The 25,392-nt window shown below is 47.8% G+C and overlaps 5 protein-coding genes across 5 annotated transcripts; 1 reads left to right on the top strand and 4 right to left on the bottom strand.

Moving 5' to 3' along the window:
• Positions 1 to 325: 325 nt before the first annotated feature.
• On the bottom strand, positions 326 to 3,796 carry J7337_002545 (uncharacterized protein; the record flags this gene model as incomplete). The annotated part of the gene is made up of 4 exons (XM_044820272.1): positions 326 to 542; positions 591 to 3,459; positions 3,508 to 3,650; positions 3,705 to 3,796. The coding sequence occupies 4 exons, from the start codon at positions 3,794 to 3,796 to the stop codon at positions 326 to 328; spliced, it is 3,321 nt and encodes a 1,106-aa protein (XP_044684572.1).
• Positions 3,797 to 4,350: 554 nt separating this feature from the next.
• On the top strand, positions 4,351 to 6,674 carry MCM5 (minichromosome maintenance protein 5; the record flags this gene model as incomplete). The annotated part of the gene is made up of 4 exons (XM_044820271.1): positions 4,351 to 4,487; positions 4,542 to 4,668; positions 4,717 to 6,125; positions 6,182 to 6,674. The coding sequence occupies 4 exons, from the start codon at positions 4,351 to 4,353 to the stop codon at positions 6,672 to 6,674; spliced, it is 2,166 nt and encodes a 721-aa protein (XP_044684571.1).
• Positions 6,675 to 9,661: 2,987 nt separating this feature from the next.
• Positions 9,662 to 11,546, bottom strand: J7337_002543 (uncharacterized protein; the record flags this gene model as incomplete). The annotated part of the gene is made up of 2 exons (XM_044820270.1): positions 9,662 to 11,287; positions 11,346 to 11,546. 2 exons carry the CDS (start codon positions 11,544 to 11,546, stop codon positions 9,662 to 9,664), a joined length of 1,827 nt encoding a protein of 608 aa, XP_044684570.1.
• A 748-nt stretch (positions 11,547 to 12,294) lies between these two features.
• On the bottom strand, positions 12,295 to 13,954 carry J7337_002542 (uncharacterized protein; the record flags this gene model as incomplete). Its single annotated transcript, XM_044820269.1, has 2 exons — positions 12,295 to 13,516; positions 13,608 to 13,954. 2 exons carry the CDS (start codon positions 13,952 to 13,954, stop codon positions 12,295 to 12,297), a joined length of 1,569 nt encoding a protein of 522 aa, XP_044684569.1.
• A 6,877-nt stretch (positions 13,955 to 20,831) lies between these two features.
• Positions 20,832 to 22,214, bottom strand: J7337_002541 (uncharacterized protein; the record flags this gene model as incomplete). Its single annotated transcript, XM_044820268.1, has 1 exon — positions 20,832 to 22,214. One exon carries the CDS (start codon positions 22,212 to 22,214, stop codon positions 20,832 to 20,834), a length of 1,383 nt encoding a protein of 460 aa, XP_044684568.1.
• Positions 22,215 to 25,392: the final 3,178 nt, after the last annotated feature.

Below are 25,392 nucleotides of genomic sequence, written 5' to 3'. Positions count from 1 at the left end.
CGGGTTGCGGGAAAAAACGAGAAGCTTGACGCCAGTCTTGAGAACTACCAGTACCAATCTAGCTCACAATAGTATAACTCGGAACTACAATATTAACTCTCAACTGTGAGAGAGTATTTATGATGTGAACTCGACGCCCCGCGGATCTTTTACATTAACTCGATGTCTACGTCTCCGCTCATCAAAGGCGAGTCGGGATTGAGTGAACGTCAGCAATGCAACTAGTTACTGGTGCTTGTCCTGCATGGAGGCGCTTCGTTCAACCAGACTCTGTCTTGATCATTCGCCCGAAAGAAAGGTGCTCTAAGTTAAGTTGTCATAATATCTACTTCTCTTCCTTCTCCGCCGTGGATTCCGATGCAGGGACCGCCTCACTCTCCTTGGACTCATCGTCTCTTTTTTCATCTGCGGGCGTTTCTGTTATCGGCTCTACTACCTTGACCTGCTTAGACTTGATGATCTTTTGTAGGTACTCTCCCGTTTCCCCAAAGCCATCCAGCTTTCCGAGTTTTGTCGTGAGGAATTCAATGTCGTTGTTCATACTGGAGATGGTCAGTTGGATTGCTTAATTAAAACTAAACAGAACGTACCTTTTCAGGCCAGTTTCAGTCTTGGGATCTGCTTCTCTAAAACTTGACCCAAGCTGATCCCTATAACTAGCAAACACAGGAAGCATGATCATCTGAATTGATGTCTCAGGGAGATGTTTCGTTAGGACGCGATGCAGAGTAGTTGTCTCCTTCGCCAGTGTTTCCATGTATGAATGGACGCCCTTGTCTCCATCTGCGTCCCAGTCGATCGTCTTGATCGTCCGTGAGTGGATGGCTGCTCGGCCGCCCATGATCTCAACCAGTTTCTGGTAGATACTATCTTGGTGCTCTTGCAGTAGTCGTCTAATCTTGTCGAACTCACCCATGAGATTTGATACGCTCGCTCCGGACCCAGCGTGACGTCGCACAAATTCCCTAACATGCGGGATCAAAGTTGCTGTGAATGAGAGCGCCTGGGAGGCCAAGGCCAAATGCTTGGTGGTGATGTTCTTTAGCCCAGCTGACCGCGTTGCCCCGGCACCAAGAATAAGTTGTGTGCATCTTGAGTTAAAAAGCTGAAGATACGCGATTAATGAGGTCGCAATATCAACAGTCATAGACGGTATGCCGCTGATCAGATGAGAGAACTTGGCGATTCCATCCAAACATAAAATGGCTGACTTTGGTAACATGAATGTCTCTGAATCGATTGTAGCAGTCCTGGTCTTTTCCTTGCCGGTTCCGTTTGTTTCGATTGCATCGTCCTCGTTGACAGGCTCTAATTCCGAACTAGGTATCCAAATCTTAGTACTGTCTGTCCACTCATGGGGATCATGCGTGCTGCTCCCCAGGATGGTATTGAGCAACTCGGTGTTCTTCTCAGTAAAGTCTTTGGCATTCCACTGATCAGATTCCATACCCTGAGCCAGCTTCTGCATTTCGGCATCGCGATTCCGTTGCACGAAGTCCTTGATGTGTCCATTAACCACATTCTTGAGTGACGTGCCGCTTCGGCCAGAGATCGACTCGCATTCGGTGGCAAAATAGAGGTTGAGTGTAAAGTAACGGAGGAAGAGGGTTAGAGGTAACTGTGCAGTCTGTTCTGCTCGAACCTTCAAGACCTTGACAATTTTCTCAATTGCCACGTCGACAGCTTGGCCAAGGAGATTAGTAACATCAAGGCTCTTGTGGAGCTCCTCCTGAACCTCGAATGTTGCACTGTTCATAGGATTGCTTGGGAATCTATCTGGCCTGGGACTGGATATCGGTGATCTGGCTGTGGGAGACATCAACCCTTCCCCTTGTGGGCTCTCAGTGAGGGAGCTGGTAATCTCCAACAAGACCTTGACTTGTGTCGTAAGCCTCCTGAGTGTCTCTGTGACTCCGATGTAGATCTTGATCAGAAGATCTTCACCATCCTCGGGATCCAAAGAGCGAAGATTCCGTGCCAAAATGGAAGACTTTTCCTGATTTGATAGATGACGACCACCACTTGCAGTAGAGACTGACATCATCGACTCATTGTCATCATCTGTAGAACTGGGCAGGGGGCGTCTGATCAAGTTTCGGATTTCACGCAAGACAGACTCTCGGTATGCGACAGTCGCTTCTGCGATATGTCTTGCTCGATGCAGACTGATCATATTGGGCAGCAGCTCAGTCTTCAATTCATCGGTATTTGTGAGATAGGTTGGAAACACTGAAGGAGACCTGGCATGGCTACCTTTGGATCGACTCGCTGCGTGACTCCACCTGAGAAGAATCTCTTGGGATGACACAGATTCGACGTGTCGTCGTAGATCACGTATTAGAATATTCTGAAAGTTGGTTTCGTATGCCTTTCCTATACGAGACCGCAAAGCTGTTAGATCCGCGTTGACGCCTTGTAAAGCCGAAGCTGAACGTAGGTCCCGCAACTGAATGTCAGGTTCATTTGCAGTAGTAGCGTCCCCTTCGCCTGCAATAAGCTTTTCAAGAGAGTCGATGTTCGCCAGTGCCTTATCAACTTCCCCTTCGTCCACTAGCGTCTCGCACCTCGCAAGGCCGTCCGCAATCTGCCTCAGCTGAAGCACAGCATCGTTAAGTTGACGTAGATTTTCTTGGCGCCTTCGCTGGTAGACAATCTGGAGGCCTCTGGTTGCAATCTCTTCGTCCAAAGCTTTCAGCTCTTTTCGGAGTGTTTTAATTCTCCCAACAGATTCTGCGGCTTCTGAATGGAGTTCCTTCAACGATCCCAGGGCAGTAAAAAACGTTGTTGATGCGGTGGAGATGGAATTGATTAGATGAACCTCGATAGTGTCCATGTACCAAGACAGCTTCTCTTGCAAAATTGCATTGGTTGCAAGAGCCTTCCTTGGCGCGGCAGCGCTTCCGTTGAGTGAGCTTTGCCCGTCAGTGGCATTGGCGGGTCGGATAACCTCGGATCGTTCGCTCACAATGTCAAAAGTTCGGGGATTCTCGAGATGGAATTCATCGTCAAAGTACACAGTTGGGATCGTTGATAACGGAGGAGGTCCATGGGTAGACCTTCGAACGAAGCCAGCACTTGGTCTTCTCACAGGGCTGTGGCCATCATTCGAGTTCATCGAAGAAAGTGATGCAGTCGAGCCTTTCCGAGTTGGACGAGGCTTAGGCCCCGGCCGTAAGTATCCATCACCACTGGATTCGGTCGGGGTATCTTGCCGGCCAGTGCGCTGCTCTTTGTTGGCATCCTCGTCGCTCTCTTTCAAGCGCTGCAGCTGTTCGTATAGGGTTCCAATCTGTGACAAATAGGGCTTGAATTCTTCAGCGTCGACTTTTGTGATGTTTGTCAACGTTACTGGGGGGATGTCCCGGGCCGTCGGGGGTTTATGCGCGGTTGAGGCCGGTGCTGAGGTGTGAGGCTGAAGACCAGTTCGTACAATTGGGGGTTGAAGAAGGGTTGAGATAGCTTCGAGAAGTTAGCTTTACGATGAAAGATATGTGAAGCAAAACGAACCATTCTGACTTGACTCGTATACTGAAGCTGCCAAATTACTGGGGGCACTGTCAAGAATACCTCCTACTGAATGAATAGAGCTCGCTGTAGAGCCACGTCTTGATGACGGGTGGGGATGCATTTGAGCATGTCTGTGACTGTTGCTGCGACCAAGTTAGTCTCGTTTGTTAGTATGCAATAAAAGCACCTAAGACTACCTGTGAAAGGGAAGCTCCCCGCGACTTATAGGCGACAATGCTGCAAGGTTGTCCGCAGACTTGGTAGCGTTGGGAGAGCTGGGAGAAAACATGATCAATGGAGATCCGGATAAGCAAGGACAGCTTCCGAGGCGAATGTGGGATGTAGATGGTGTATTAGTAGGGTATCATCGCTCAAAGGATTGCAAACAAAATGTGCACCATCAGATGTATATGATAGGTAAGATTTGAAAGGACAGTTAAGTAAAGAGAAAAAAAGAGAGGATCGGTATCAAGAATGCGCCGTCATCACCAAAAGGGTCTTGAATTACCTTCAGTATCTCGCCGTCTAGACACCTTGTAAGTTACGCAACTTCCCCCCCTAAACCGATTATTGCCTTGGCGTCAGCACGTGATGATAAACGCTGAGCTTTTGATAACTGTCCCTTAAGGTACGGGGTAGAGCTGCAACCACTATACACGCGTCGCGTCTCGAGGGACTGCGCGTTTTCGCGTAAATTGACCTAAGGTTACCCTTCCAACTTGCGGAGTGAAGCCCCTCCATCGATCCACAAACAAGATCTCCAAACTTCCTGGTCAACTTTGAGGATTGCAACGTAAGGAAAGGAGTGATTCACCAAATTATTCAACATCACGCAGACACACAATGGACCGCGGATCAATCTACTCGGCTCATGTCTATGAGCCGAGCTACGCTGAAAACGGCGATACTCGAATGCAGCTCCAGACACAGCTTGAAACATTCATCCTTGATTTTCGACTTGATAACAACTTCGTCTACAGGTTTGCCCCCAGATATCTAGCCTTCGACAGTTCTTCATAATAACGGTGCTGTAGAGATCAACTCCGAGAGAATGCCCTCCTCAAGAGATACTTCTGTGATGTCAACATCAATGACTTGATCAGCTTTAACGAAGAGCTCGCCCACCGATTGACATCTGAGCCTGCAGAGATTATCCCTCTGGTAGGGACCACGCAGCGCGCAATATATAAATCTCTAACAAATCAATAGTTTGAAAATGCACTAAAAAAATGCACACACCGTATCGTTTTCCCTCATGAGCCCAAGGCCGAGATCCCTGATCACCAACTTCTCCTTCACTCGAATGCCGACGACGTCTCGATCCGTAACCTCGATTCCGTGACCATCGCGCGACTGGTGCGAGTCCCGGGTATTGTCATTGGCGCCTCTGTTATGTCATCCAAGGCGACAGGACTCCATATTCAATGCCGCAACTGCGGGCACACACAAAACATTCCAGTTCTAGGTGGCTTCACAGGCGTCACTCTGCCTCGGCAATGTGCTCGTAGCCGAGTTCCCAACGATCCAACTCCGAAATGTCCTTTGGATCCCTACTTTGTTGTTCACGAAAAGTCTGGCTTTGTTGATCAGCAGATCATCAAGCTTCAAGAGGCTCCCGATCAAGTCCCTGTCGGAGAACTGCCTCGACACGTTCTCATCTCAGCTGATAGATACCTCACAAACAGGGTTGTTCCCGGATCGAGATGTACTGTTATGGGCATCTTCTCAATCTACCAAAACAAGGCTTCTAAGAACTCCTCCAATGGTGGTGCTGTAGCCATCCGTACCCCTTATCTCAGAGCGGTTGGGATCCAGACAGATATCGATCAAGCAGCCAAGGGAAATGCGACTTTCTCAGAGGAAGAGGAGCAAGAATTTCTGGAGCTCAGCAGACGGCCCGATATATACAACGTGATGGCCGACTGCATTGCGCCCTCTATTTACGGTAACCGCGATATCAAGAAGGCAATTCTTTGTTTGCTGTTAGGTGGCTCAAAGAAAATCCTTCCCGATGGAATGAAATTGAGAGGCGATATCAACGTATTGCTTCTTGGTGACCCCGGTACAGCCAAGTCACAGCTTCTGAAATTTGTTGAGAAAGCGGCTCCTATCTCTATATACACCTCGGGAAAGGGCTCCTCCGCTGCAGGTCTGACAGCATCTGTTCAGCGTGATCAATCCACTCGGGAATTCTATCTCGAGGGCGGTGCCATGGTTTTAGCTGACGGAGGAGTTGTGTGTATTGATGAATTCGACAAGATGAGAGACGAAGATCGAGTTGCGATTCATGAGGCTATGGAACAGCAGACTATTTCCATCGCAAAGGCCGGTATCACCACTATTCTGAATGCGCGAACATCAGTCTTGGCTGCTGCCAATCCTATCTTTGGTCGGTATGATGATATGAAGACTCCTGGAGAAAACATCGACTTTCAGACTACTATTCTGTCACGTTTTGATATGATCTTCATTGTCAAGGATGACCATAGCCGCGAGAAGGATGAGACTATGGCCAAGCACGTTCTCAGTATCCAGATGAATGGTAGAGGCGCCGAGGACATGACTGAAACCGAAATTCCCATCGACAAGATGCGACGATACATCACCTACTGCAAGACGTGAGTTGCAATTCCAACCTTTACAATCTTTGGTTTTTTATACTGATATCCGACAGACGCTGTGCACCCAGACTGAGTTCCGAGGCTGCTGAAAAGCTTTCTTCTCACTTCGTCTCTATCCGACGCCAGGTCCATGCTGCTGAGATGGAAGCAAACACACGTTCCTCTATTCCCATCACAGTCCGTCAACTTGAGGCTATCGTTCGTATCACCGAGTCTCTTGCTAAGCTCACCCTTTCACCCATCGCCACCGAAGTACATGTCGACGAGGCCATTCGACTGTTCCTGTGCTCTACAATGGATGCCGTCAACCAGGGCAGCAATCAGGGGAGTCGCGAGTTGAACGATGAAGTTAACCGCCTTGAGACGGAGCTCAAACGTCGCCTGCCTATTGGTTGGAGTACTAGCCTATCTACACTTAGGAGGGAAATGGTCGAGGGCAAAGGATACAGCGAACAAGCGTTGAACCGAGCGTTGATGGTTCTTCAACGGAGAGACACGATCATGTTTAGAAACCAAGGTGCTCAGGTGTATAGAAATGGAGCTTAATGTGGCGATAATCACGGGTAATGTAATGGCTTGTTTGTCAATTTCGACAGATGTCTTGGTGGTAGACTGTGTTAATGAGTAATGAGGCGAGATCATTATGACTGTTGTATATGGGCAAATTACGTTATAGAAATGATATGGATCAAAAATCTATTCCAGTAACACCCTTGGGTGCGCATTAAGAGTTGGTACCTTGCATGAATGATGTTTAGCGGCACATCTCCACAGCATTAGACCCTGTCATTCCACTATTAAGATTCAATGTCCGAAACTTACGTAGAAAGCTCAAAACACCAACATATAAACTCGTGATAACTACATTTAACAGCGATCGTATTACTATAATTCTCTACGGGAAGCATTCTCCTTTGACCAAGCACCTAAGAAATTAAGCAGAAGTTCAGAAAAAGTGCTATATATAGGTACTTAGTTAAAAGCTATTGCTTACAGTACCTTATTATTGATCTGCTACAACATACCATGACGTAGCTGTCGCTCCTGCCAAAATGTTCTCGGTAGGTATTCATGAAAACACGCCTGAAAGAATCACGTGCGCTTACGTGTTATCCCGCTCCCAGCTTCCATTCTTCTGAATTGAAACATCCATCTGCATCACAGAAGAGCGACGTCGCTACGAACGCTTGGCCGCCACAAGCCTGCCATCATCCCAGTCGACAAAGCACCCATCGAAATCACACGTTCAAGTTGACATGACCGTGAGAAGCTTGCTGCAGACTTGGGAGCTACATGCTAATACACATATATAGAATCAGAATATCACTAGCAATGTTGGTGGGGTCGCTGGTGGTAGGCGCCGCTTGCGATGCAACTACGAAAGTATATTCATTTCTCTACTGCCTTTTTCTTTTCTCTTGCTCTTTCGCTTTGAAAGATACAATACTAATTTATGTCAATTCATAGTGTCAAAGATGTGGTCATAAGGCCCGTGTTTGCCGTGCCAGCCTGGCTGTGACAATGGCGGGGAGGTTGAAGCAGATAGGGGAGGCAAGAATACTCGAGACTTCTATCCTAAGTTATGAGAACATTTAGGTAATCCTAACCTAAGCTTAGAGGACTCTTTACTAAGTTTGTTCTAACATGTTGTTCTGCAGATGCAGATATGACCAATGCTTATAAAAAAATCAAGGGTGTCTGGGAGGATCACTACTGTTTACCCGAGGCTTGCGGAGTATATACAAAGCGTTCACGAGGAATATGCTTTCTACAGAATGAAGCCAATCTATTACCCTGGCTCAACTGAGCCTGACGAGCCACTAAAATCATCAAAGCTATCGCAAATGTCATCGAACTGGTGATGGTAGCTTTGCCCAAGCAGAGGATGCCATCGCCCCCAATAGAGGTACCCTCGATCCCGTCAGAGTCTACAGCCCAACCCCACTAGAATGATCACAGCGTTGAAGATAGGCGTGCTAGGTTCGGCAACAGGGATTTGCATGATCAATATCATGCAGATGGTGAAGACCATGGTCAACCCGGTATGCCGCATCAAAAACTTGTCGTAGGACTAGTTTATGAGCATCATGAGGCGATCTTGGTCATTGAGCCAGGTGTTAGGGGAATGGCCCGGACGTGGAAACCTGTGTGCCACCCTGAGAAGCCCAGGTGTTCAAAGAAAAATATCAATTCAACAATCGCTTACCGAGATCTCACTACGATGGCCGCATATTGGCCGATCTAATTATCCGAATTCTGTCTTAAGAGAAATCACAAATCCAGCAGAACTGACAGAGGCGCAACGAAAGGGGAGGGGGGCCATAACAAGTTCAGATCTTGGTTTGGACAGAACCCAGCCATGATCACATGCGGTGCGAGGTTTAACTTATCAACGTTACTATTATTCCTGCTCAGAGCTGCTATTAGAATGCATATGATCCTATCGTGCAATTGGACCAGACAAGACTTTTTGCCCCTATATCGATTCCTTTTTGGAAGCAAACACACGTCTGGACCAACACTGCGGACAGAGAAATCCAAATCTTACCAACCTTGATGCTGCTTTCTACAGGTCGGGTGGCAATGGCCATCAGATGTGTTAAAGCTCAGATCCCTATCTCGTGAAACTTCCATATATGCTTTTGAATCCCATCCCCAAGCTCTTTTTTTTTTTTTTTTTGTAGCTGCACCCGCTCGTGTAACATTTTGTCTAGCAATTGGGCCAGCCTTGAGCTGAGGACTGGGGGCCCAACATACGATAACCGACAATGTCGTTCCCTTCCGGCGCTTCTGATCGCCTATAGACTATTTCGGCGATGGCACTCTATTGAACACGTCTCGACCCCACCGGGAGATATCAGGCTGACTTTGATGAACACATAGAGGTAGGCTATCAATCGTAAATCAATGGAGCCGAACCCTTCCGACCCTATTTGACTGATGAAAAGCAGTTAAAGTTTTGCTATAATAATGTTTGACTGATGATGCCATCGACTTCTGCCACTCGGTCATGCTATAAAATTGTAGTATATTAGTTTATCATCGTCACTCAGCATCTTCAACATCCGTTCTGTTGTCCGCGATTCGGACTCGAACGAGCCGGTGTATTCTTTTGAGCCCCATTATATAATTCTGATCAAGGAGACGGAAACTCAACTCGAGGCCTGGACTCAACGATACCGTTTGATAGTTTCTCGAACTATTACGCCTAGTAAATCCAACCGTGCCTCCGGGTTGATCTCAGTTCATCAGATCAAGTCGAGAAGATAGATGAGATGCTTTTGGCGGCAGAGTGCGCCGCAATGTGATGGTTGCAACGTGGAGGCATATTCACGTAGGATGGATGGAATCACCTGATACCACGCTGTCTTTCGTCCTTTAAGTTATACCCCTATTTTTCGTCCTTGATTGAGGAGGTGCAGATACAATCCGCTAGGAGCCGTTTGTCGTTATGGATCAGATCTCAGTGGCCTGTGACACGACGTCTTGCGACCTGCCGAAAGAAATACCCTGCACTTTCCAGAGCTGCCGGTTTAATCTTCAAGGCCTTCCCACTCATCTTCGTCCGTGCAAGTTCCTTGACGTGCATCGAACGCGATCTGACGAGCATTGAGATCATGTGCTGCAGTACTCTCGCTTTGTGAATCCTCATCTTCCTCCTCATCCTCATCCACATCCACATCCACATCCACACCCTCTTCTTCTTCCTTTCTATTACCACTGTTATCATCTCTTGCCGTTAAAGAGACATGCTCACCAGTTGTTTTCAAGACTGGCATACCGAGCATGTCACGAATGATCACACCGTTATCGTCTCGCATGTAAGGACCCTCGTTGCCGCTGGTCCCGAACCTTTGTACATCAGGCCTCACGAAACCAGCCACAAAAAAGCCCATAACACCTTGCCCGTCATCTTTATAGGAGCGAATGCAAGCTTCTGCTATATCTTCGTCACGTCCACATGCTTCAGGGAGTCCTCGGACGGGCCATTCTCTCAGACCAGATACTTGATCTTTCCGCAACAGAATGCGCCAACCCCTTTGCTTCGCAATGTCGGATTCGAGAGCTCTCATGACAACACGCTCGTTTTCTTGCGTGTGGACTGAACAAGTAGAGTATGTAATTCGTTTTGCTGACGGAAATTTGAAGGCGTGTAATAGAAGCGTTAGTTGAAAAGAAGAAAGCGCCTCCAAGCGTGTTTCTAAATCCTTCTCCGACTTGATGGCTGTCTCGTTACCGTCATCATCTATCATGATTCTGTCCTCAGCTGCCTCTGTCTGCTCATGTTTCCTTTTGCGTCCGTTTTGCTTCGCTGTCGAACCCTTTCCTGTGCTACTGATACCTTCTGGCAGGTGAAGGTCCGGCATCGAATCTCGTCCGACGATTCCACTCCCTGAGCAACTTGGGTCCAGTAGCAAAGCTCCGACGGACTTGTACTTCTCTGCCATAGGGTCGACTTGTAGGAAGTCTTGTCCGAATCCAATCTTTGTCATGGGCTTTGAACCTGCAATTTTGACCATTTTCTCCAAAGTTTGTGCTCGTCGAGAGTCTTTTTCGAATGCATAGATTGTCTGCTCTGGCGGACTGGATTCAGGTCTATGTTCTTTGAGGATTGCCGCCAAGTGAGTTGTCTTATTGCCAGGAGCAGAGCATGCGTCGATCAGGTCACCATCCTCTACTCTGGGATCTAAAAGATAAGCAGGGAAACAAGAGGCTTTATCTTGTAGAATGATTTTGCCTGTTGTATACGCCTCGGATTTTGTGAGATCTGTCCCTGCAGTGATGGCCAAAAGGTTTGGCACATGTGGGTCGATGTATATGAGCCTTCCAGTGTTCGTGACGACCTCCTTGATGGATGTGGCTCTAGTGTACTTGGAGAACGTCGTCTCCAACTGTTCTTCTAGTGTACTCTTTACAGAATTGACACGAACCCAGCGAGGGTAATTCGCTTCTTCGCCAGCGCATTGTCTCTCAACTTGCTCTCTCAAAGCCTCGAGCGTTGGCATCTTTCTCCGAAGCCGCGCGAGCTTGAACTCTGAGCTGATGCGTCCTTTGTGCCTCTCAATTGATGCACGAAGCCCATGACCTTGTGGAAGAGCAATTCCCTTCTTGGCCAATAAAAGGTCATGTACAAGAAGTAATGACAACGTCGGGGTCAGCTGCGTGCATGATTCAGTATAGGCGTTCCATAGTCTTATGTAGGGTCGGGATGCAAACCTTGCGCTCAAGTTTCAGAAGTTCTGATCTCTCAATCACTTCTTTCAGAATGATGCTCCATTTGCAACTCTCCAACACCAAGGCGTAAACTTGGTTTGGTGCGGATTTAAGGTTTTTCTTCTTAAAAACACGCGACTTGAGACTGCCACCTTCAGACGACGATCCCGCTAGGACCTCTGCTGCCTCATGATAAAGAGACATTTTCAATGTAGTTTTGGGAGACCAAGAGTCGTGTGGTGAAGAAGAAAATGTAAAAGAGAGAAAGGCTGGACGTTCGTCCAATTTCCAACCGAACTTTAGCCGACCAACAAAGTTATTAGTTATAAGTGTACTATTGTATCTGGTCTGCTTGGAGGAAGGGTTTTCGGAATGCGACTGGACGAAAGTAAAAATACAATATGGCACAATGATAGCTTAGAGCAATTGAGGATATACGGAGTCTGTTGTAGTATTGTTAAGTTCAGAGTCCAAACTCCTAGGCTGATAACAGATTCTGTAATCGAGCAACATGGTCACTAGTAGGATTAGAAACGGGCGTGGCTACTATGCCGATGATATTCTTGATCACTTTTGTGTGCTGCGGTTGAATGTATTTTGCGTATGCCCTGGATTCATGACGGGCAAAAGATGTGCGCTCGAGCGCTTTGGGTCCTTGGCAAGCAAGGTATGTCCTCCATAAATGTACACGTGTAGAAGCGAATCATCCAACAACTTCCTTCCTTCCCCTTAATTCCATTCCCTTGCACCACGCAACTTGAATCAAAATACATGTCCATGAAATTCGCCAGCCTTATATTCTCCGGTCCAAGGAAGCGAAGTGGTCACTGGACCCCTATACAAGATGCTCCGTAGATGCACCATCACAAGAAATGAGAGAAAAGCTTTGTGCCACCTAGGCCTACCATTCAAAGTAGGCTATTAGCAGATCGAGTTCGCCAGTAAGCAATGATTAGCGGCGGAGGTGGCTACGGCGGCGGAGATGGTTGTGTCCACTGCCATGGTGGTGAGCATGTCGTCGAACATGATCTCTCTTGTAGCTAGGAGTGCCAGCCTCAGTCTGGACAGGCACACTGGCTGTCTGTGTGACTGTCACGGTGTTCCAGACTGTATGAACTCTAGTCTTACACTTCTTGGGCTTTTCGGGCTTGTCGAAGATGTCGGTCGGCTTGGGGACACTGGAGAGAACATCGGTTGCTTGAGCAGCCGCCTCAGACACAACTGCAGGGTTGGGAGGTAAAGTAGGCTTAGGAGCAACTGGTTCCTCATGGACATCAGTGGGATCAGAAGCTGGCTTGGTGTAGCCGGGGAGTTCAGCGGCAGTGGTCTTCTCCCCAGAAGCCGGCTTGCTGGCGGGGGATTGGGCAGAGGGCTTGCTGGGGCTACTCTCCTTGTCGCCGACGGAGGGCATTGAAGGGGCCTTATCGCCATAAGAAAATCCACTCAAAGGGTTGTTTCCAGGAAGCTTGCTCAAGGTGCCAGTAATCTTTTCATCGACCTCGGACTCAATGGTGCAGTCGCCTTTGTTGAGGCCGTAAGTCAGGCCTGGGCAGTGGTCCATACCCTCGGTACCGGCGTTACATGTGTCAATGATATGCTGGAGGAGGTCTTCGTCCCAACCGGCCATGAAGTCGGCATGGCTGCTGTATCCAGTAACGTCGCCATTGGAGAAGACGAAGGGCTGCTTGCCCTCACCCTCAGTCCAACGGCCAGTAAATTTGTCGGTGCGCCAATAAGCCTCGTAGAAAAGGTGAGGAACGTGAATCCAACCCTTAGGGCAGTCGAGATAGCCGTCATTGTCCTCGGGGTAGGCCATGTTGTTCTTGAAGTCGGTGAGGCCAGCCTCAGGATTGTAACATGAGGGGAAGTGGACATCAGCTCGGAGGGGAGAATATTTGCCATCACAAGTTCGATCAGGGAACCCGACACCCTCACCCTTGTTGACAGGATCACCTACACCAGCCATCTTGCCATCAGACTTGGCATCCCAAGATGGGAGCGTGTAATCGTTGTTCAAGCGGGGGCAAGTCATTCTGGCAGGATTGACAGGACCTTTTGAAGGGTCAAGGTTAGGCTTGCTGCCAGCCTTCGGCATGGTACGGGTCATAGCATCACCAGCAACGATCTGGAGACCAACCGGGAAAGGCTTGATATCATCGTGTGTCTTCTCGAAGCTATTCTTTATCAGTAATGTGCGCAAGACAATCCGCTAATTGGGCAAGTGAAGGGCTTGAGTGGCGCAATGAGACAAGGCAGTGCTCTTACAAGTAGTAGGCATTGAAGTAGTCGAACTCTACATCTTCAAACTCTCCAGATTTGGGGTCATGAAAGTAAAGAGTGGGAAACCAGTAGTTACTGTTGTCGCCCTTGACAAGCGCATTGCTGCACTTTGACTTCTGGAGATCCTTTCCGGTCGCCTTGGTGCTGAAGCCACTGCCACCCATGATGTGGTGGACATGAGTGGAAGTCTGGCCAGGGAAGAGGATGGGATCCATACGACCTCTAGTGAGCTGATCGTTGGTGAAGCGCAAGACGGCGAAGGTGCCCGTCTCGTGAGCAGCAGAAGCGGCGCCGGCGAGGACCGCAGCGGCGGTAGCGAAAGCGGACTTCATGGTGATTGACAATGGCAAATGGTGTTTAAAAGTATCGAGCTAATATTTTAACCGCACAGAAAGATCTTCGACGGCGGAGTAGGAAACGATGTAAATGCTAGCGTTGAGATCTCTGGGATTCTGTGCGCTGAGAATGAAACCTGCTTCTTCTTCAAGAAGAAGCAGACAAGTGTAAAGCGGGGGGGCACGAAGGTGATACCGGAGCACCTGTGAGAAGAAAGAATGTTTCGCAACCGTCCAGTCACTACGTTGAGTGCAAGAGAATCAGAGATGACGGATAGATCGTGGTGGTTGACAGTGAAAAAGGAGGGTAACAAACAGTTCAGAAAAAAGAAAGGTCTGAAGCTGCTCTGAAGAATGAATGAGTGAGTGAGTAGAAAAATGAGAGGACGTGCCCAGCAGTGCAGTGTACGAGGGAAAATAAGATAAATAAGAAAAGGAGCGTGTGGAAGGATGAAGAGAAAGAAGCATGTTGGACGAGGATCAGAGGTGAAGGTCTTTGTGTGAACGAGGGCCGACCTGGGCTGAATCCTTTAGGATCCATCCGTTCATTCATTCGCCGCAGCTGCCAACACTGCACTGGTGCACAGCGTACCAGTACCTATGCTATAATCAGCACTGCACTGGCCTTGTCACTGCAGCCACTTGGACATGCTCTAAGCGCGTGCACGTCCATCATTGTTTTCTTGGCCTTCTCGTCATTGAGGCTGTCTATTTGATCAAAGGATTATGGTGATGGAGCCTATAGGCGTGGCGAGCTACTATTCCCCCGTTTTTATTAACGGCCGGGCCTAATTCAGGGGTCGCCCAAGCCGCCAGGCGTTTTCGGAACTTTCTAGTGTAGCAAAATGGTGAAAGAGGATTGGCTACAGCGACTCAAGCCACATCTAGCGGCCATGTGTAAATTAATGCTTGGAACCTAACCTTGATTTTTGGGCTCGACATTGTCATGATAGGAGTTATGTCGGATGAAACAGGCAAGAGCTGCATCAGCAATGAGCGCTAATGTCCAGAAATACCATTGGATGTGTGTTCTTGTTTTTCATAGGGTTGGGCAGAATCTATTGCAACCCATACATATGCGTACCTGCATCGAAAAACCTCATTCATGGATGGCGGCTGGCGCCCGGGTTAGTACCTCGATGATGGACAGGGGAAATTGGCAGGGACCGTGAATCACAGTTCGCCCCTAGGTATTCGCATGTAATAGGAAAATAACGGCTCACTACCTAATAAGTGAATGTTCTTCATAGGTACATACCTAGAGGTAAGGTAAGGCAGATAGGCGGTAACGACTGCAAGCAGTGTACAACAGATATGCGCTGGCGGTCGGTGTGACTTCCATGGTTCCGCCGCAGTCATGTTTGATTGGTAGTGGTGAAATTGATGAGCTGAAGTCCGTATTTCTGCACTCCGGCTTCATCTGCTGTGATACATTGATCATGTAGATGTTTGCTTCAAATGATCACGCGCTAGAACTATAGTCGCGATTCAAGCTGCGCAACCGTTACTCCTCGTTTTCTACACACAAAGAACAGAAAAGGTTCAGAATAATGAGGACCAGCCCGCCAGATCTTGGAGATTACAGGGTCACACCCTAAAGTGCCTGCAGATCGTGACCTGGTCTGAAACAACAGGGATCTAACTAGTGTTGCAGGGGCAAGGCCATGGGCTTAATCTGGATGATCGAGATGGTCCTTGGGCGATCAACGACTATAACCATTGACGGTTAGGTTAGTTCACTTGATGAGAATTCGATAGTCTTTTATATGTTGCTACCATCTCATTCTAAACAGCAAGGTTCACAATTTGTCAACCTTTAATCCGTAGTACAGGCTGTTCTGAGCAACACAGGAAACCTCAGGCTGATCCTTGTACTATTACTTGTGGCCGCGAAACGGAGCGGGTGTTTCAACCCTGGAGCAACCTGGACTGGGGTCAGACAAACAAACAGTTTATCCTTGCCTTCACTCAAAGACCTTTTCGTTATCGTTTCCCTCCGTTGAGCCCAAGCGGTATCCGAATATGACTTATAAATCGCGTGTTATGGGTTGCGCCGCTAACTCCTAGCAAGAGGTCGAACACCGTGGGATTGATCTAAGTTTTTATAGAGCATCTCGCAGTGGCTTCTACCTTTCTCAATCTCTTGAATGCTGACTAAGGTACATAAGCTCCACCAGAATGACCTGAAACGCGCCAGGATTCTCCCTGTTTTTCCATCAAGGGAGCTTTATCAACGGCCAGCGTCTCTTCAACTCCTCGATTTGTTGAATCAAACATCAGGCTATGCCAACTATTTAGCTGGCTCCTATTGGTTAATGCGTACATTCCTTCTGTAGCCCACTCTTCACCCTCAACACCAGCTGCCACTTGGGAATTAATGTCTCTTTTCCTAATCTCCTTTATGAGCGCAATGTGTGCCATGGAACATCCGACTATCCCATAGGTGAATGTGAGGTTTTGCTCCTCAGTTATATCAAATTTGTTTATCTCCAGGTGCGTTGAGAAGTCAGTAACCATCCACTGGTTAGCGTTATGGACTTTATTCAGTTGAAGCAGTGGAAATGTATTACCAATATGCTCAGCCATGACCAAATCAGCTTCGGAAGAAAATTCAATACCTCTGCTTAGAGATATCAACCTGAAGGAGCATCCGTTAAATCACCGGTCTTCACACAAATGTGAGAATGGAGGCACTGGGATCCAACTCGCCGTTCACCTATCTGATGAGCCCTCCCTATATCTACAGTTTTTCTTGATTCTTGGCTGGAAAAAATACTCGATGGCGGTCACCCGGTTGTTTATTAGTATCTTAAGTCTCTGATTGATCCTTTCAAGATGTCGCAAACCACTAGGCCCGTTTACCAATGTGTGGGCTTTCATAATAGGTCATATGTCAATTCGTCGTCCAGATACTGTACCTCAAAGAAGGCAACTGGAGCCGTGACTTGATCGTCATTCTACACATGCTCCAAGGTGTACGAAAGTTACACATGCTAGGCAAATGGATGCAGGTAGCCGCCACCTTGCTTCTCGATCTTTAATTGACCAGAAAGTAGTTAAGCCACTGTATTCAACCCTGCGCCCACATCAAGTCCAGAAGGAAATTCGGAGAAGAGATCGAACAGTACATCTTTCTGATCAACCACACATGTATTTTTGTAGCCCAGCGTGAACACCAATGTTCTGCATTGAATGGTTATGTCTGTGTCCCTCAAAAAGGTTTCAATGTTCATGTGTCCGATACTGAGTACTAACTACCCTGTATACAGCAATGATGCTGAAGATTCAAGTCCAGAGTGCATCAGAATAAAACTCTGATTATTGCAGAGAGGGTGTTTTCAAGTTTTGCTGTTGGTAGAATGTGAGAGCTGGCCTTGTCACCATAAATAGCGAGCACCTCAAACTGTGCTGGGTTGTTATGAGTTCAAACTCTGCTATGAGAATAGATCCGTAATCGTGTTTTCCAAGATCAACTCCACCCTACCTAGCTTCATAAAGTCTGCTCCTTCAGTAGACATTGTCATCATCATCGGGAACATGTTCTTCTGTGCCAAGTTCATAAACAGTTAGCCACGAAACCAGGATTGATGCTTGAAAGATCAAGCGACACCTAGAAAACCTGTGATCTCCCCTCCCAATTTTATCAGGATTTCCAGTTCAAAGGTTTTGTTCTGTCCGTTTGACAAGTGAGAACATAATCCAAGCCACCAACCAACACACTAATTCATGGCATTGGAAACACAGAGATTCCCTGTGTAGTACTGGACGAGTTATGAGCCCACACGAGGTTTAATCTGCACATATGTTTTGCTGGAAGAGCGTTTCAATGGTATGAACCCCTAAACATCTGTTGGCTACGTTCTCATGTAAGTTTACATGCTTCGGAGATATGCTTGTGACCTGTTGGTTTTCTACGGCTGACGGGCGATATCTGCCGTTTTCTGTATAAGCTCTCTCGAGAGTTATCTGATGTTTCATACGAGGCCTTCTCTCATTGTTATGCGGAGGTTGCAGATCGGCACCAACTTCCAAGGACAAATCGTCTCATGGGCACAACCAAACGCTTGCCAGAAGTAATTTTTGAGACGCTGTGCATAGAAGCAAAGGCTGTGGGAAATCTCGATATGAAGCCGCTCCCATCAAAACGGACAGCCAAATTTACAATGCATTCTGAGACAACTTCAGTTAACAAGGTCAGAAGCACGTAATCGGTAATTCGTGGCGTACGGGAGGGATACTGGCGCTGCCGGTTTATTCCAAATGGGTTTGCTTGTGACGTTGCATGCGGAAGACTAAGCCTTGTGGTAACATGATAAACACAATCTTACCTTACATGCTTTGCCCAGTGGACCCATAAGATATGTCAGGAGGCTGAGCCAATAGCTAGGAATGGTGTGTTGGCCTTTTTCACCGTCAAGCATGTACGAAGTAAGTCGTTATAACTTCCAGGCTCTTTGAAAAAGACCACCGCTTTGCTCGCATGCCAAGCTTCATGATCTGATCCAGCATCCACTCCGTAAACAGGGCCAAGGTAGGAGAAGTTAGAAAGGGGAAGAGAATGAATCGAGTTCTAGGCTTCAGCAGTAGGACTCTGAGAGTATCTTAGGCTCTGACATATCAAGGGTTGATAAGTTGATGTCGGCTAACGCAATGTTGACAACAAATTTGTTGTTGCTAGTGAGCTCGATTCGTCACAAAATCGACCAAGACACCGTTAGAAATCCCTGAAAGTCGGCAATGCCAGAAACGGGACAGTACCATGCTAGTCATGTGCAAGAGAGACACGTCTACTGTATGTACCATGTTGAGCTGAGGCTTGCATGGCGAGGGGCGGCGACAAGAGGGATGAGTTGCTGGATCAAAGATGTGTCTTAAAACCTTGCGTCTTACTCCGGGTCTTGGCATGATCGGCAACGACAGTGATTCAGAAAGCACATGTCAGATTTGCCTCTGTTTGTCACTCACATATCATCGATCAGTGGAATGTTATAGCAAAGATTGCTCCGGAGACTTATCTCCAATGCCTTTCTCCGGTGCAGCCTGAGCTGGAAACAACGAAAATTGTTCGTAAGAGCCGTTTTCTTAGAAACAAGTCTTAATGCCTCACTTTTGGAATTTATTTTGACATCCATCGCCAAGGTACGAGACCGAGTGCCGTATGATATTTTCCCTCAATGAAGCAATGCAGTACTCTTATAGACTTGTAATGACAAGCGTTCTCCGAAGTAACTAGTCGACTGGCTCACACGAGATCAGATAACGGAGCCTTCAAGATATCCAGTAGATGCGGGAGCTTGCGTAGTTCCCGCACCAGACTCAACCACTTTTTGGTGGTGGCTATGTTTGTATGTACTGTATATATCGTCACGGGTCGTAGTCTCATCCCAGTCTAAGGCGGGTAGTCCCAAGCCATCGCTTAACAGCAGAGCCTATTTCTGGAGTACATGATCTGGGAGACAGAATAGTAGCAGAAGTTGGTAGTATGAGGCCTAGTGGCATTCTAACAACGATGGACGAGCAGCGACTGAGAATGTTTAGAATGTTTAATCAAGGTTCTATCTAACATCCGCTAACCGAGTAGATGTGCATTTAGCAAGGACAACCGTCTGAAAAAAAAAAAAAAAAAAAAAAAAAAAAAAAAAAAAAAAAAAAAAAGCTGATACACCAATTTTGACATCTGTGAACGTGAGCTAGATAGCTTACTTTTAGTGCGACCAACTCTACTCTTCTGAGATGGTTCAGCATGATGCTAGACTAGTTGTCGATCAACTCAGCGAAGTGGTGTGGTGTCAATCTTCTGGATGCCATTCTAGTAGTCAGTTGGGCGATCAAAGAACTTTGAGCTTAACGACAAAAGATAACGCTGCCAGGTCACAAAATTTTCATCGTCAGATTTTTCCTTGTTCACGAAATCTCACTTTGGCATCCTAACAAGTACTAGTCAGTTAACTTGACCGATCACATTCAACAAGTTGCACGCATTTTGCCACATCTACACAAGGCTCCTTGATCCAGAGCTTGCATTAGAAACATAAAACCTCCTAGCGAGCGGTCATGCATTTGAACGTTGATTAGAAATAAAGTATTGGGTAACTTTCATCTTGGACGCCTATGGAAACCTTTGGCTGGGGCCCAAACGCTATACGGCTTAAGACCTGTAAACTACTTGTTGTACAAAATATAAGCCCTGTTGCCTTAGGCCCCTAGTGTAGGGTCCAATGGCACAGTGGTTTGGTTTAACACTACTATTCCTCAATCATCCCAATCTGGCCATGACCCGAGGAGGTGTTGGGACAGACAGAGGCCATGAAAAGGAGTAACAGTCATGTACCTGCAGCAACGAGAGTATCATCCTGACTACAAGGAACAAGGCAACCGGTTATTGCTAAGGTTGCTGTTCACAGAAGCGTGATATACAAACCCTATAAGTTGGGGTTTGACGTCTTTACTATCATGCCTCGGCGGACGAGTGTGATCTGGTCCGTTGAGCTACGTATGACTATTCTGAAGAAGAGTCGCGATTTGTAACGGGCATTCAGGGTACTTAGCGACAACAAGGGAACATGCAAGAAGAGAGAGAGAACAACCGTTCTCCTTATTCTACAAGTTGTGATAAGGGGAACAGTGCTCTTTCTCAACATCAGCTTATATACTGAAACTCTTTTAATTGAAGCATGCTTTGCTGAAACAAAGGTAAACCAATGGTATAATAAGCACATCAGAACAGCTTTCATCTTGTAGCGCAGTATATGAACACCCAGGTAGCATCATCAATCAATATAGCGCCATGTTGTCCCATCCGTGTTCGTATATGACCCAGACCTTGCCTGCCTTGAAAACACATTGAACGCCCTGTATATTATATGCTGCGTGTTCACTGTCGTGCCGAACGGCGTCGCCGCTTTCCTTGCAACGTAGCTTCGCCCTCATCTTGCTCTCCATCGCTTGAATCGTCGTGACTCCTGGTGTTTTTGGACCGGTCATTTCCCTTCTTGATAGAAATAATACAGCCTTGCTCTTTAAGTCGCTTAGTCAACTTTGTGCTGGCCTGCATCCCAGGAAAGTCCTTTGCTGTATAAACAGTGAAAACTTCGCTCTGGGCGGTGACCAAAGTCGGAAAGCGCTTCACCTCTTTTGCACGGATTGGGTCAATTTTGACTAAGGTGAAATGAAGGCGAAATGAGCCAGGAGTTCTGCAGGATAAGTCTGGAAAGCAGAAGAAGCAACCCTCCTCGCCATGTTCATCCTTGCCGACAAACGGGGCACTGACTAATAAGCCCATGAGTCGGCGCTGTTGCCGATACTCCTCAGGCATGAATGAGGCATCACAAGACCCAGATTCATCGAAAATAGAGCAGCTCATCACGTAGTGGGGATAGCGCAGATGCTTTGCTATCTCTTCTTTCGTGAGACTGTCGTCTTTGATGAGAAGCTGAACGATTGGCGGCGGATCGATAACTCTCCGGTCTCTCTCCCCAAATCCACATGATCGAGCCGCAATCGGTTGTTGTCGTATCTGGAGGTTGAAGCGGTTGTCGGATAAGCGATTGTCCACGCTCGTCCTACTGCGACTTCTCTCGCCAGTAGTAAGAATGTCGGCTATCCTCATAGGATCAGGCCGCAGTCCGGTTGGGGATACCATAGGACTATTCGAATCAGGCGGTCTACCATTGGTTGTAACAGGCGGATTGAAGTGATACTCTGTGAAGGGCGGCACGGCACACATGTCAATTGATGGCCTATGCTGACCATGTACAGAGGTGGGCGGTTGATCCTCTGACACCGAGTGCGATCTCGGCGCATACACTGGATGGCGGCCCTGCGCGTGGTCCAGCATTTCGCTATTCCGTTGAAGAATGGCAGATGGAGCTTGGGGAGGACCGGCTTGCTGTCCAGCTGTGTGGTCAGTAGCATATAGCCCCGATTGTGGATGAGAATGAGGAGGATGAGGTTGGTTCTGAGGCACAGAGCCTGGCATCCCATTCAATTGGTAACCATGGCCAGTTCGAGGGTGTTGATGCTGCTGCAGCTGTGAAGGACGACGATGATCGGGCCCTACGATGAGTTGGCCGGTCGGGGAATACAGGTGTTGGTCATAGTAAGAGTGAACTGGACCCTGAGGAGGATAATGTGTGTCCGGTGCCCATTTCATTATTGTCGTCGCGTGTGGATGTGGCATGGCCTCCGGCATGGTCTGTGGCATCGCGTTTAGCCGCTGTGATGTTCCCGCGGCGGTCTCAACAGCTGTCAGAGACATGAATGTTGTAAAATATTTCTGGTTTAGTCAAGAAGAACTAATCAACATAGATGGATGGGAAAGAGAGACGCCAGTGTCGAGCTTATTAGTGGAAGATCAGTGGCGGCTTAGATCGGTTGCATCAACAGCTAACTTATACTCAGGCACTCAAGTGCAGAACCCTTTCGGTAGCGTCCAATAAGAGAATCAGGATCAGCCAGGCCGAAGGGAAGAAAAGAGCGGGAAGGGCCCAGTAGTCCACTACTTCCAGAGAGTCGGCTGTAAGACGGAATGCGGGCGGTTCCACTGACCAGATAGACGATGGGGGGAGTGGATGAAGGCTGGTGTAGTCAAAGGCGTGTAGCCTCAATGGGCTCCTAGCGGTCTGAAAAGACGCTATTGACTCAGATCGATTAAAGCCTTTCTTTGGGTGAGAATAGCAGGTTGGCTAACGGCCGGGGGAAGCGGGAGAATCTCGGCCAAGCCCACGACAATATCCGGGTTGAAGAGAGGTAGCAAAGGAAACAGGCCCATATGCAGCAAAAGACTTGGAGGAAGAGGGCCGTAGAATGAGGCCGTGGTCAGCCGTGTTTCTGCTGTGTACTGATGGAAACCGTGAGGGATGTGGGCGAGCTCGCAACCACACGCACCAAGAAGCCGGATTTGGTCTCTGCTAAGCCTGGTCCTAACGGGAATATGACGGCTGTGGTGAACTCAAGACTTTGGGTGAGGGAAAGGGATAGCAGCACTAACGTGCGGGCAAATGAATGAATATAGGTCAGAACGCGAGAGTATAGAGCTGTTTAGCGTCACAATGCAAACACCATACCTAGGTATGGAATAGAAAATAAGGACCCCGAGGTCAAGTAGCTGAAGGGACGACGACCCCAAGCGTAAAGCCGTTCCAGCCTCAGCCGAGAGCGGAATAAAATGGTTCGAGTCCAAAGGTTTCAGACGGCTAAGGCAAAAGTCAAAACGCAGGAAACTCCCAAAGGACTGGAGAATCAGGAAACCACCAAGATTCCCTCCTGTGTATTGTTGGCGGAGGACCAATGGCAGAAGAGATATCGTTGAGCTTTGAGAGGCAGTACTCCGTAAATCGAGTGAAATTGCCTCGTAAGATCAAGCCCAAATCGCCGATTTCGACGATTTCCAAATGCGGATGTCAGAAAACGAAATGGCTGATCAGTGACAGTTGTTGAAGATATAGTACAAAATGAGACCTCGCAAGCACAGGTTCTAAGGTGATGATGGCAAGAAAAGCTAGATATAATTGAGTATGACAGGGGGAGGTGAGATTGTTAATAAATATTTGCCATTGCCTGGCCTACTAACAAACATGAAAAGGTCTTGGGCATAAAACCCAAAAAGCACCCATTGGCACTCGCCTCTCCCTACCTGACCTCGGATCACAGCCAATACTAGGCACGAGATGCAAATGGAGCATCCGTGGTCAGGTAAAGTATGTATGTAATAAGAAAAAATTGCGTTGCTACATGCAGTACAAGCAAAGTACTAGGGTAGGTCGGCATGTAGGTAGGTGAGTGAGGGGGATTGACCTGCCATGCGGCCGCAGATAGAGGCATGAAGCCCCATCTTGCCTCAATCAATGGAAGTGCCGCCGGCAGCACCTCAGTCGCGCATCTACAAGCATAAATGGAAAGGAGGCCTAAAAGAAACAGGGGCTTGTGCAAACCACCAGAAACCGGCCGGGCAGCCGGGGAAACAGATCTCTCTTGTTCATTTCGTTGTCCTAGCTATGGGTCGCGCAAACGTTCTCTATCATAGGCCACCATCGAAATCATCGTATTTATGACCTCTCAAGCTACTTGCTTGATCTTGAGTGCACGCTAGCGAATGCAGCCTCCGCCAGCAAAGTGCCAGTCCAGGGATCTTGGCTCTCAAGTGGGCGTCTCACGCCAGCTCCTGATGGGTATATGTGGACCTTGGCGGGTCGATCATCGTCGAAACACTGGATTCCCTGTAGGGCATCAGAAACACACAAGGGGATGGAGATCAGCAGATGGAAATATCGTGAACCACATCCTTTAGTTTGACTTGCTAACCTCAGGTAGCTTAAAGGATATTCCAGGGCTGAATCTGGCTGGCTAAAGGCACCCGTGGGGATAAGATGTTAACGAGATCGATTTAGGTCTGTGCCCTTCACAAGCTCGGGTAAGCTACCAACCCAATAAATATGCCTGACTCAGATCGAAGAAGCCGAATAAGAAAGTGAGAAGAGAGATCGGCAAATTTCATCTTATCGAGGAATCCCAACCATGTTTGTTAGACTCTTCGATGTCGTATTAAGGTAGTTAACTACTAACCCAGCATCTCTTCCATTAGCCAGCAACCGTCAACTGTGTCACTCGTCCACACCAGTAGTCAAAGACTCTAGCTGGAGTCGTTGGTTACATCTATCTTGAGTTTCGGTATCCGTGCCTTTAAGCTTCCTCCTTCTGCTATCAAAGTGATGGCGCAGGCTCTCGACTCTCCTGGCGGTGTCTTATGTCGAATGCTGCCCATTCGTATCCAGTTCAACATTCGAAAAGGGAACGAGTCAATGTGCTGGCCAGATCAGATTGCTTTCTGATCTTTGGGTGTATGGGCGTTGAACTGGTTTCAGCGCCACCGCCCTTCGTCAGGCTTTTGTTGAGATCAGGTAACAAAAACCAGGCTGGCTTCCCTTGTACTGCGTTTCGTGCCATTTCTCTAACGGGAATAAATTTCATTGGCCTCTTCTCTGGGAGATCCCCCGGAGGTTGCTGATTCGTTCCAGTGGTTCATTCCTGGCATGTACAAAAGCTGAGTTCGATGCTGTAGTTGAGCGCAGATATGTGCGTCGACATGATGTATAACAATCTGGGCGTCTTGAGTATAAAATCCCAAGCTACTTCAACATTGCGGATAAGTTTCCCTGCAGGGACGATATTGTTACATCGAACTAAGCCTGGTGACTGCACATGCATATCTGGAACTAGGCCCTCACCCCTCCCCGCAAGGAGGCATGCATGTCGTCCGAGTGGCAAGAGCCAGACCTGTGAGATTACCTACCTACCTACCTACTACCGGTACAGTACGAGTACCTATGTACATTGGAGCATTCTACGGTAGGTATCAGCACTCACCGATCCAAGATGACCCCAACATAGTCGCCTCCACTCCTCAAGTTAGACGTGGGGCTAAAGGTTCTCTTTCT

The sequence above is a fragment of the Fusarium musae genome, chromosome 2 (assembly GCF_019915245.1).
Source record: "Fusarium musae strain F31 chromosome 2, whole genome shotgun sequence".
NCBI classification, from domain to species: domain Eukaryota; kingdom Fungi; phylum Ascomycota; class Sordariomycetes; order Hypocreales; family Nectriaceae; genus Fusarium; species Fusarium musae.
The sequence above is the reverse complement of the archived record's forward strand: the minus strand, read 5'-3'. Positions and strand labels throughout refer to the sequence as shown.